This window comes from Somniosus microcephalus, chromosome 6, assembly GCF_052327205.1.
Source record: "Somniosus microcephalus isolate GS21.2 chromosome 6, FLI_Smic_1.0, whole genome shotgun sequence".
Lineage (NCBI taxonomy): Eukaryota > Metazoa > Chordata > Chondrichthyes > Squaliformes > Somniosidae > Somniosus > Somniosus microcephalus.
The window spans coordinates 228,301,979-228,314,782 of record NC_140992.1 but is presented as its reverse complement, the minus strand read 5'-3'; the positions used below and the strand labels follow the sequence as shown (position 1 = coordinate 228,314,782).

Below are 12,804 nucleotides of genomic sequence, written 5' to 3'. Positions count from 1 at the left end.
CCATCAGGAATAGGAGTCAGAAGCAGAAAACTTGACACTTTTTTGCTTCATGTCCTTTGCTGTCCAGATGAAATTAGTTAACTTGTCTTAGACTGGCATTTGAACATTCTAGTTGATATGATTGTAAATGAATGTAGTCTCAAGCCAGATGGATCAGAAAGTCTTGGGTTTGATCCCCCCAGTCTGTTGTCTTTACCAAATGGAACATTGGGAGCCATAGGCTAATATCTAAATACAACAACTTGCATTTATATAGCACCTTTTTTAATGTAGAAAAATGTCCAAAGAGACACTGGCAGTTTTGTTTTGCTGTAATAACCAGACTCCATTGACTTAATTTTTCCTTTTGGCAGTTGTTTTTGTAACTCTTTCACAGACCCCTTCCACCTACTGATATTCAGTTAGATCATGGCTGGTCTGTAACTCCACTCCATTTACAAATGCTGATGGCAGATCGCCACCCCAGGCAGAAGCCCAGGGGGTTTTCCGAGGAAGATTTGATGGAATTGATTTTAGCAGTGGAGAGAAGGCGGGTGGCCCTGTACCAATTGGCAGGTGCCTGGACTATGTGGAGGGAGGTGGTACACCACATCATGGCCAGCACTGAGATTCCCCAGGTCCCACATCCAGTGCAGGAGGAAGTTTAACAAGCTCACATGGGTGGTCAGGGTGAGTGAAGGCTTCAACAAATGCTGCATAACACCATCTGTACCTCAATGTACTAGACCCCCAGCACTCACCCACCAACAATCTCTACCAAGCAACACCTTGCCCACAATGAGTTATTCAACTATGGCAGGAACATGGGTCATTAGTTATCAGAATTCATGATATGTTTATAGATAAATTTATTAATGGTGTTTGGAATATTTTGTAGTCTTATTTCTCCTTTATGCCCATGAGCATGTGGTGATGGAGCATGTGGTGATGCACCATGAGACAGGGATTGTATGATGGGGATGTGGTGAGCTATGGGGATCTGAGGTTTAATTCATGTGAAGCAGAGTCTGATGAGCCAGTCACGGATAGCCCATCCAGAAAGCCGATTGTTTCGCTGCCTCCTGTTCCTCGTCTTTTTTTCTCCTCCCCTCTGTGCACATATTGCTGTCTTCTATGTTGCCTCTGCTCCCTCTGCTGTAGACCCTGGAGGGTGAGGTGGACTGCTAGAACAGCCCCCATGACTTTTAACAAGTGTTGCAGGTTGAATCTTTCAAGAATAAATTTTGCACTTTTCTACTTGCCACAACACTCCTGATACCAACGAACCTTCAAATCATTAAATATAACTGTTGCAGTATCCAGAACTAACACACAGGCACTAACCTGTCGGGTGTGAGTTATTGGGGCTGATCCCTTTAAATAACATCCCTGGAGCCATCTTCCTGGTACTACATGCCAGTTCTCCCTGTCATCGTCAACTCCAGGCAGTGAGGTAAGGGGTAAGAAGCACTTTGGCAGATTGGGTGTTCAGTGAGCGATACACACTCGCTCACATCACAATCTCCCTGGCGATCAGTTTCCGGCAGCGCTATGACGGTCCCGATTTGGCGTACGGTGCTGGATTTGACCGGAGCTGTCATTCCAGCTCTCAATGCTGCATTAGCGCCAACTACTGGTGCCAATTATGTCCTTGTTCTTTATTTCCCCCACCAGAGGAAATAGTTTATCCGTATCTATATCAAATCCTTTAATCATTTTAACACCAAGTAGATCACTGCTCAATCTTCTATATTTAAGGGAATACAAGCCAAGATTATGCAACATATCCTCATAATTTAAGCCTTTAAGCCCCAGTTTTCTGGTGCACCTGCACTACACACACTCACACTCTCTCTCTCTCTCTCTCTCTCTAAGACCAATATAACCTTCCTGGGGGGCATTGTCCAATGCCTGCTCACCCTTAATGACATCCTTTCTTTCAACTGTGGTAATATTGTCTTTTAGCAATATTGCAATGACTCCTTTCACTATTTCCCTGTTCTTGATACCTGGGATGGCAGGAATGATGTATGAGGAGAGATTGGGTCGATTGGGCTTGTACTCGCTGAAGTTTAGAAGAATGAGAGGGGATCTCATTGAAACTTATAAAATTCTGACAGGACTGGACAGACTAGATGCAGGCAGGATGTTCCCAGTGGGTGGGGAGTCCAGAACCAGGGGTCACAGTCTAAGGATAAGGGGTAGGCCATTTAGGACAGAAATGAGGAGGAATTTCTTCACCCAGAGAGTGGTGAACCTGTGGAATTCTCTACCACAGAAGGCAGTAGAGGCCAATACATTAAATATATTCAAGAAGGAGTTGGATATATTTCTTAAGGCTAAAGGGATCAAGGGGCATGGGGAGAAAGCAGGGACCGGGTACTGAATTTGGATGATCAGCCATGATCGCATTGAATGGCGGAGGAGGCTTGAGGGGCCGAATGGCCTACTCCTGCTCCTATCTTCTATGTTTCTATGAAAAGAAAATACCGAGTGTGTCTGTCTACCTACAAAGGTCTCTGTAATGGCTACCACATCCTACCCTTTGAGCTGAATTTATATTTCACTGAGGAGGTGGGAGGAAATCTGCTGTCAAATTAAAACAACTATACAGTGTGAGAGATGTTTTATTTGTGAATGTTGAGTTACATTTCAAAGTGAGGTAATGCAATAATATGTATTTGTATTTACCAATAAAACTGGTCTTGCTATTTCTTAGTATTTAAGTTTGCCTTCATGGAAGGTCATATGCACTACATTTTGTACTGTACTATGGAGGCAGTGATGGCTGAAAACAGAAGTAAATGCTCCATATTCAGTTACAAAGCATAACTTTCATGCAGTTCACATTTTAATTCTCAAAACTGGAACAGTCATTCATACAGAAACATGCACAGTTTTTTAAGTAAATTTGTTAAACATGCCTGTAGATAAAGCTTTCCATTATATTTTTTTGAAAAAGTGTTCAAGCTAAAACATGCTCTTGCCTCTGTCTCAGAAGAAGCTATCATGTTTCCCCTTTCATCCCCTCCTTTGCATACATAACTTTAGCTCTATTCCAAAATTTTGTTGGTGGGAGGAGGAGAAAGTTTCCTCCTGTTGAAACTGATGAGTTCAGTGACATTGTACAGGTGGCTGCACTGTTAATTGTAGTACCTGCTCATGGTCATTTAAATAAAGCAGAAGCCCAGGTTTTTTAGGAGAATCACTTTGCAAATCATTGTGTATTGCCATTGCAGTTACTTGTGCAAAGCTACTGCTGTCACAACCTCCAATGTTCAATTGTGCTGTTGCATAGGGGAGGGTGGAATTTTTTTACCTTTCTGCTTCTAAGCTTTGAAATCCTTCTGAATCTAAGAGTAAACAATTAATCTGACAATTTAGGAAAGTAGTGTATGTCTTCTACAAAAGTCACTGCAATAAACAATCTTCCTGAAGAATGAGACACCAAGCACTTGTGTACTGGCCTAAAGAACGACACTGTCATTTCTTTGCGGTCCAAAAATATTGAGTAACTGCAATTCTAAGATAAGCAGTGCTTCTGAAACCTGAGCCGGTCCAGCCCAATGAATGTGGACTATCTACTGCAACTGCCAATGAGTATAATTTTCACTACCTCAAGACCATAAAAATCAATGCTGATGCGCATGTTCCCTGACTTTCCTTGGGGCCTGTGGAGAGGTTGGAATGAGGGCAGGGCAGGACTTCCACCTGGCAGTGATGCGTTGCTGACCCTGCTGGATTGGGCAGGCTCAGCTAAGTATCATAATTATGGATGGTGTAGGAGCTCATAGTTTCTTGGATGTTGTCCCAAAGGTGCTATTGGAGCATGCAAAGAGAACACTTGCAAGAGAGGAAGCCACTGAAGGGGGTTACCAGAACCATGTAGGGAGAGGTGGTAGTGGCTGAGAGTGCCACCTTGATCACACCCAGGGTGGCAAACAAGTGCTGAAGGAAGGTCAATAACCTGATGAGTGCAGGCAAGATAAGTGAACTGCAACCACCCACTATTCACTCTGATATCACTCCTTGCGCTCACTCACTTTATTGATGGACTGCTAAATCATCATACTTGGTGCACTGTGGTTTAATGGTTGTTCCACCTGGAACCTGTGTCTTATAACTCCAACCTCTTGTTACAGGGTCCTTCTAGCACTTGCCCTCCCTGTAATATCAGCTGTCTTTTGGAACCTGGGAGATATCCTTCAAATGCCTGTCCTCATCTAATGTGACTCTTGTTGCAGGAGAAAATGGCACACAATGCCCAAGAGAGGCAGGCCATGGGGTGAGTGGATCCTTGACTTAAGGTCGTCGTCATACATGTCTTCACACTGTTCCCTTTGGGGAACTGTATGAAGTGGTGGAAGCATTTCTGGCCGCGATTAACGCTCCTTCCGTGACCGTAACCATCTTCATACCAGCCATTAGGGTGGTTAGTCCTATGGCGGGAGGGTTTTACAGGCTCCCACAACCCATACGAGGGGGGGGCCACCCACACCCACGGACGCAAGTATCCCGCTGGATGTCAACCCAGAATTTAGAGCCAGAGCTCCGACTCCACTTGCCGGGACTGTCTGGAGCGGGGTTTGAAACCCTACGCCTTCTGGCCCAGCGGCGGGGATGCTACCACTACGCCAAAGGCCCACTCTGACTTAAAGTAACTCCTTGACGAACAAGCAGTGCAGCTACTAGTCGGGGGTGGGGGGGAGGGAGAGAGTAGTACTCCATATTGGCTATGTGAGCTGTGAGTGTAAAGTACAGCCAGGATCTGCTGCAGTGCTTTACTGAACCCAGCAACCATAAAATGTCAGCATGTTGTCTTTACCTGGTTCCTCTGTCTGGGTGGTCCACACCTATTCTTAGCACATTTGCTCTTCTTCCACAGATCATTCATAGCATAGGGAGCTGGCAACTGGTCCCTTGTCTACCCCCAGCATCATTCGCCCTATTTCCTACTCAGCAGCTCAGTCTTTCACACCAGGGAAATAGTGAGGATGAGGAATTAACACTAGGAGAGTCACAGAGCACAAGGGACCCAGAGGGGTGAAAGAGGGCACAGCCCTTCCTGAACAAAGGCTGTGAAGAATGCTGAGGAGTTAGTGGACTCATGTCCCGTGGGTCCTGTTCTGTATAGAAGGATGATGAGCTTTACACATATGTTTAGGCACTGAAGTCTAACTCCCAGGATGTGCAGCAGATGTTAAGGGTGACAGTGGAACCCAATGCCCTCATGCAGCAACATCAGGGAAGCATTTTCCTCTCTGTAGATGCCAGTGGAGCATGTAGCAGCTTCATTGTAGTCTGCGACCGTTTCCCCCCTGCAGAAGTGGCCTAGGACAAGTCAGTGGTTACAGTTCAGAATCATAGACTGCAGCCTTCAGGACAGAGCTGAGAGAATACTGTATTCCATATTTCAACACTTGGGGCCAGATTACAAAATACACTCTTTTGGGGCTTTCAGGATCTTGTGAGACATTAAATCAGCCCGCCCACTGATCAGTGGCCACTATGAAGCTGTGTTTGGTAACAGTTGAGGCTGTTCTATCTCAGGATAGTAGCACATACCAGACCTCACTCAAATCCCCTGAGGGGCCTACTCATATAGCACAGAGCTCATTAGTTTTCTTGAGATCTGGTTGGAGTGAAGTGGTGTGATTGGTTTCTGAAACCCAAAGACAATTGTTTCCACGTGAAGGGATTGGAGCGGTCATGAATGCTGGGGAGATGTTGTGATGGATGTGTACTCAGGACAGAGGTGTTAATCCACTGAAAATGTCTAATAATCTGCCTATGTATTTCCCTGGCAGTTGGGACGGCAGCCTCCTCTGAATCAAGAGCCTCTGATGTTGAGCTCCAGGTGCCTCTGCCTTCACATCAACCATGCCTTCCTCCTCAGGGATTCCAGTTCCAGTCCTTTTGAATTGTTAGTTGTGCAGAGCACAGCAAGCAGCCATGAGACTGCCATGCAGCATTGCTCGCCTGATCTATCAAGGGACCTTCCCTTCAGAACCCCAATTATCATTCGGATGGCTGAAATTTGGGTGCCGAAGCTGGCACATATCCAGGACTTCCTCAGTGAATATAAGTCTGTGGAAGCACATCTCTTCACCCATGCCTTTGTAAGAGCTCTGAGACTCGATTGAAGGAGGGTGTGGAGGGTACAGATGGGCTGCTTAGTCTTTTCCTCAGCTGTCACACTCTCCAGAATTGCATTTGGGAGTCCTCCTCTTCTATCAGTATGGCATATAAAGAAATTTCCCAAAGGGAAATGCTTGGGCCGCGAATTTAATGGAGGAGGCGGGATGGTGGCGGGAGAGCTGGTTTCCGGGTTTCGGTCCTGCTCCCAGCTGCAGCCGCTCTGTAAACAGGATGTTCCCTTGATTGGCCTTGTTAAGCCCACCCTGCGTGCTTCCCGGCCAATTAACAGGAAGTGGGTTTGATGATGCGTCATCAGCTAGTTTCCTTAAAGGGACTATGTCCACATGGAGTTTGACAGTTCTGTCAGTGTTTGACAGCATTGAGGTGCTGCAAACACTGCACAAAAGTGAACGCTTGCATCCAGGCTCTCCCATGACTCCCTCCATATGCTTATGGAGGGAGTCACAGCACACAGGGAGGTTCATTTCCCTTCCAAGGGCTGAAGAGACCTCCCCAGGACATCAATGCAGCCTGCTTGCACATTGCACAGGAGGGCAAAAGCAGGGATGTCATCAGGGGTCCCTGGCTGCAGTGGCGCCAACCTTTCAATGATCTCAGTGGATCACGAAACGTTACTGCAAAGCCACACTCAAACTCACCCTGCTGTGCCACTCAACACATCCCCATCACTGCCTTCCATACCCTTCTCCTGCACATCCTTACACCAACTTACCTTGCACCTCCACCCAACCCTCTCTATCTACATTATCACTTCCCCATCTCACTAGCCACCCCTCACACTCACCCTCATCCTACTGCAAGCATACCAACTAACACACAAGGGTAGGCACTTGAGAGGTTTAGTCAATGTCCATGTGAAGTTTCTGGTAATGTGTTGTCATAAAGTGAAATCTGTTTTTCCAACACTGCCCCTTATTGGACAGATCTGCATGCACCTTGAGAAGTGTCTTACTGAGTTCCAGTGAATGTTGAGACATAACACTGCCCGCCCCCAGCTATAGTGATGAGTGTGCATGGAATGGCTTGGACCTTAAAGAGATGCTTCACTGTGCTGGTGTGGGATGGTGTCAACCTGGTGCATCATGTGGCAGCCAGGATTTACAGCGTCAAGGGAAGAAAATCTGGCCATGGTGATGCCATCATATAGTCTCCCGGGCAACAATATTGTCAGGAGCTGATGCCCTGTGTCCATCAGGTGATGGCGAAGAAGGTTGGTGATGTTGGTGTGCCTGGTGATGTTGGTGTTGGGGCTGATGGTGGAAGGATTTGGAGGACCAAGGTCTGATTGTTTCATTGGCTCCGATGTTGCTGCAATAGATGGCAGCTGCAAGTGTGATGACAGAAGCGATCTGTCAATGGTGAGAGAGGTTCTCCCAATGAGGTGGCACTGGACATACAGTTGGATCTAAAAACTTGTAAGCTAAAGAAATCTCTATATGTATAGAAAATGCAGCAACCAACATTTTCTGCACTCTGAAACTCACCATCTGCAACATGGCATCCTTTACACCACTTCTGCAGCTGTCAGCTTATCAGAAACATCAGAACAGACTCAAAACACACCAGGTTGAGCTGGCGTATTCCCTGAACAGTGGGTAACCCGTGGGAGAGAACGTAAAATTTGAAGGAAGCCTCAAAATAGTCTTAAATAGGCTCTTAACAAGCCATTTAACAAGCTGAATTGTCTCCCCCACCACTTGGTATCGGGTCAGTTCTCCGCTGACAGACCCGACACCTGGGAGACCCGCTGTCAATCTTTGCTATTTTGACAGCGGACCCGCCTCCAAACCTGCCCTCTGAGCGCTATTAAATTCGCGGCCTTGGTGTTCATTTGTGTACTTTATTATAGGTGGCGGTCAAAAAGTTGTAGGTGACCAGAGTGTCCCTTACGCTGCCAGGTTGAAAACAAATTAACAGCTCCCCAGGGGAAATGATGCAGGTTGTGCTGAGGTATCAGCAAAACTTCTCCACTCAGATCTCCTTTAAATTAAGCACTTTCACCCAGGTTTAGCCAAACCTGGCACGCCACAATGCCTCTTTTATAACTTCATAAGTAATACACCATGCAAGGGGGGTGGTAAGGACAGGAATTTTAACGTATGATGTTATTACTAATGTGTCAAAGGGGCAGGTGCCTGCCCCTACATCCTACTTTGCAATAGTGACTACTAGCCTAACTCTTCGATAATCTGGCAACTAAAGGTCAGCACTGCTGAGAGTCCTTGGATATTGCAGTATTCTAATTTATTATTGTGCTACTTGCAATGCTTTTATTTATGACAAGATATATCTTTTGCAACCAAAGTTACCACATATGAAATTTTCCAGTGCAGTGCATATGAATCGGTTAGTGACTGTCATCACCACAGCTATTTTTCTCTACTTATTGTCAAGAGTTTTACACTCTATAATACCAATTCTGAACAAGCAGCAAAATGCTATTGACTGCATGGATTTAAAAAAAGTACTATTATAGAAGGCTGATAACTGTAATTTCACAATGCTGAGTTCAGGCTGGTTGAGGACATGTTCTAGCTGTGGTGGGGACAGGAACAGTGTCCTATTTTCTTTTGAAGAGGCGGCTGGGTTGATGAAGCCTGCATTGTTTTTCCCTTATCATCGCAACTGTTGCCAAATGATTCTATTGAAAACTCAGTAATGATACCTGGAAAATTGCACCCACAACCTTTTTTTAACAAATGGACACGTAATCTTACAATATTATGGTCAGATTACTGTACTGATCACAAACACAAAGCTACTGGCAATTTCATTTGAAGGTTCCTCAGACCATAACTACATTTTCTGAAATGTGATTACATGTTATAAAATTAACAACTAACCAAATTTTAACTAAAGAAAACAAATCTTTAAAAACATATTAACAGGAGTTCATATACTCACTTTGATCTAGTACAAAAGGACCTTGAGATACAGAGCCATGGCTTGACATTCACAGTAGTAACAGTTTGATTATCAGATATAAGACTCCCTACACCTTTATCAACATAAATATTTAAATAATAAAGTTTAAAGTGGTTTTAAAAAATCAAAAAAGTTAATGCCGATTCGTTTGCTTGCGATTCATCCCTCAAGGGATTTCATTTCACTTTACTTCACTCAAAATCTGTTGCTATTTGCTAGAAATGCATTTATAACAATTTGCAACTTGCTACATTGTAGGATGAAGCATACTTTTTGGAACTCAATCTTATCAGATTCTCATTTCATCAACATGTCAAATGTGTACTTTTGTCAGCGGTTAAAAGGTTCATTTTGTGTCATTCTCAAATATAATTTTGTTTAGAGATCAAAGAAATATCTATACAGAGACTGCTTTTCGTTAGAATAGTAGAGGTACCACTGCCAACTCTTCTCCTTATCCTGCTAAGTCTCTAAGGGGGGGGAAAAACCTGCCATGTTTCTGCAGTTAATGGATAACATTGTTACTTTTATCAATCACTTTGGCCACAACATGAAGAACAGTATCAAAAATGTTTAAAGTGCAGCATCTGAATGGAGGCAACAGCAAAATGGAGTAAATCAATTGATCCTCCACTCCTCTAATGATAATGTGCTGCATTTTTCAATTATCAGTTGGCTCCATTTCTTCTGTATTTGGATCCCAGTCATAGGCTAAACATTTTTGGTTAAACTCTGCTGGTTGATCTTCCTGAACCTGTTTACAGCAGCTACTGCATAAAAATTTTTCTGTAAAGATAAATGAAAATGCAATGTTTAGCTTACCTGCTCTTTAAAAACAATGATAGCATTTCTTCCCCCCTTTGGCACCTTCCTTTGCTATGAGGTCCCTAACTCTTAGAAGATGTACCCTACCATTTCACCTCCCAGTGGGCAATTTATTTGGCCTCCTCAGCTTTTCTTCATCATAGTATTGTCATGGTAATCGTATGAGGAGTTACACATCATTGCAGGCATTTTGATATTTAATAATCATTCACTATTTCATATTATTTCATTATGAAAATTGTCAATACTTTCAAAAATTTCTGATTTTGCAACCACGTAAGGAGCGCATTCTAATGAGAACCACATTGTAGAAAAACATTTTCACTATTAGTGAAAGTGGTGGGATCGTATTATATCAAGGGCTCTGTTAGAATAGATTCGGATTGCTGGATTCAACATACTGTATGATTTTCAATCTACTTTATTTTATATATGTGTACAATTATCTGAAAGAGAAATACAATAATCAAGGCTTGCCTGATGACATGGTGGGTAGATTCAGCACCTGGTATTCTATAAAGACATACAGATCAGGTTTGAGCCATAATGTGGGCTTAATCAGCTGATCTCAGCTGGGATAACTGGGAACACTCAATGTCCCAGGCTAGAGAGGAGAAACAAGCACAACTTCCTATGATCCCTGTTGGAAAGATCAAATGTGTTGACTTTAAGGGAAGACAGGATTAGGATGGGCTGTGCTGTTCCCCATGAGATTCAGTGCACGGCTCACACACAAAGAACAACCACTTGGATGAGGTGCGAGAGGATTGCCAGCACCTGTGGAACTGCACACCAAATCCCTGATGTTAGAAAAAAAGAAAGTTGGGCAGAAAGCATAGAATATGGACACTGTTCCTAAACACAACAACCCTTCTCTATAACATTCCAGGTGGACTGAAAACCTTTGATTAGTGTAGATTGTTATAATAACAAAATTGTATATAATGCAGAATATGCCCCTTGTTGAAACTTATTTTAAGTTATGTTCCCATAGGAAACCTTATCCTCAATACTTACTGACAGTTTTAATATGTAGAAGATTAATCCAGTCCCATCTGTAAAATGATAATATCCAGGACTGACTTTAGGTGCTTCTTATAGACAGGGGATCTCCTAACAGTTTCAGATCTGAACCATGAATGGCTTCTTTGTAAATGATATAAGCATGTTGTACAGGATTTATAAACATTATATACATAATCAATATTACTTAAATGAAAGCAAATCAACATATTACCTTCCATAAGCGCTGTGCGATGTACTTTTGCAGCATCACTTGAGATCTCAGTCGAACCCTACACTCCTTTGCTTTTTCTGCTAAGTTGTTCAGCCAGCTGTGTTTCAGACACTGTGCCGCGCTGAATCTGCTACTAGTAACATTGAAAACATGTAGTATTAGTATTGGAGGCAAATATATACTAGCCATTTTTTAATGTAGAGAACATTGCTGAATTAAATCTAGGTTTGTTTAACATGTCCTTCCTGTGGTTCTGGCATGTTCTTCTCCGGCTGGGATACTGCCTCAGAATCAGCAAAATGGAGATGCAATTACAGATTGTTACCCTTCATTTCTGTAGCAAGGCTACACTCAGAAATTCAAGCATAAACTTCTCAATCTTATCCAATGTGCAACAGACAGGCCAGAATGATAAACCCCTACCAATCAGGTCTACAATCTTTTGTGTAAACAACATTTGGAAAATCCCTTGAACAAACCTCAGGATTTTTAAATCAAATGGTCTCGCATCATTTTAATCAGATAAAAAAATAGATTTTTGCACAATTGTATCAGCAGTATATTTAAGCAATAAAGTTACTGAAACATTAACCTCCAAGACACTGTCCAAATGATGAACAGTGGGAGGGGTGGAATTCCACCATCACCAGAAGCAGCAGCTACCGACATAAAATGTATTTTCACCTTGCCTGCCTTATGCGGGGATTGGGAAAGGGAAATTTGGCCTCTAAATCTACAAAGATATGCTAAATCAGTTGTACAACTGAGAATAGTGAAGTTTACATCATCTGCTACCAAGTGCAATCATATTTGCATAACAATCACTTCAGCAGCCAGTAGCATTATGACATAAGGAGTTTGTCGCACATAGAAGCACAATTTAAACACAGGCAGCACTCTTAGGGTCTTAGGATGATAGAACATAAGAAGTAGGTGTGGGAGTAGGCCATTCGGCCCCTCGAGCCTGCTCCGCCATTCAATAAGATCGTGGCTGATCTACCTCAACTCCACTTTCCTGCACTATCCCCATATCCCTTGATTCCCTTAATATCCAAAAATCTATCGATCTCTGTCATGAATATACTCAACGACTGAGCCTCCACAGCCCTCTGGGATAGAGAATTCCAAAGATTCACCACCCTCTCAGTGAAGAAATTTCTCCTCATCTCAGTCCTAAATGGCTGACCCCTTATTCTGAGACTGTGACCCCTGGTTCTAGACTCCACAGCCAGGGGAAACATCCTCCCTGCATCTACCCTGTCAAGCCCTGTAAGAATTTTGTATGTTTGAATGAGATCACCTCTCATTCTTCTAAAGTCCATAGGCCTGGCCTACTCAATCTCACCTCATAGGACAATCCCCCCATCCCAGGAATCAGTCTGGTGAACCTTCTCTCATCAAAGTCACAAATGACATACTTTGTGACTGTGACAATGGTAAACTATCCCTCCTCGTCATTCTTGACTTGTCTGCAGCCTTTGACACGGTTGACCACTCCATCCTTCTCCAACGCCTCTCCACTGTTGTCCAGCTGGGTGGGACTGCACTCGCCTGGTTCCATTCTTATCTATCTAATCATAACCAGAGAATCACCTGCAACGACTTCTCTTCCCACTCCCACATCATTACCTCTGGTGTCCCCCAAGGACCTATCCTTGGCCCCCTCCTATTTCTCACCT

The 12,804-nt window shown here is 43.6% G+C and overlaps 1 protein-coding gene across 2 annotated transcripts in view; it reads right to left on the bottom strand.

Annotated features, from left to right (window-relative positions):
* Nucleotides 1–2,590: 2,590 nt before the first annotated feature.
* mylk3 (myosin light chain kinase 3) overlaps nt 2,591–12,804 on the bottom strand; it is a 125,256-nt gene continuing 115,042 nt past the window's right edge. For both annotated transcript variants that reach the window (XM_085991525.1, XM_085991524.1), the window contains exons 12-13: nt 11,126–11,258; nt 2,591–9,849 (exon numbers count right to left, since the gene is read on the bottom strand). In XM_085991525.1, coding sequence (XP_085847651.1) covers nt 9,775–9,849; nt 11,126–11,258 — 208 coding nt within the window. In that variant the 3' untranslated portion in view covers nt 2,591–9,774. The remainder of the gene's footprint in view (nt 9,850–11,125; nt 11,259–12,804) is intronic.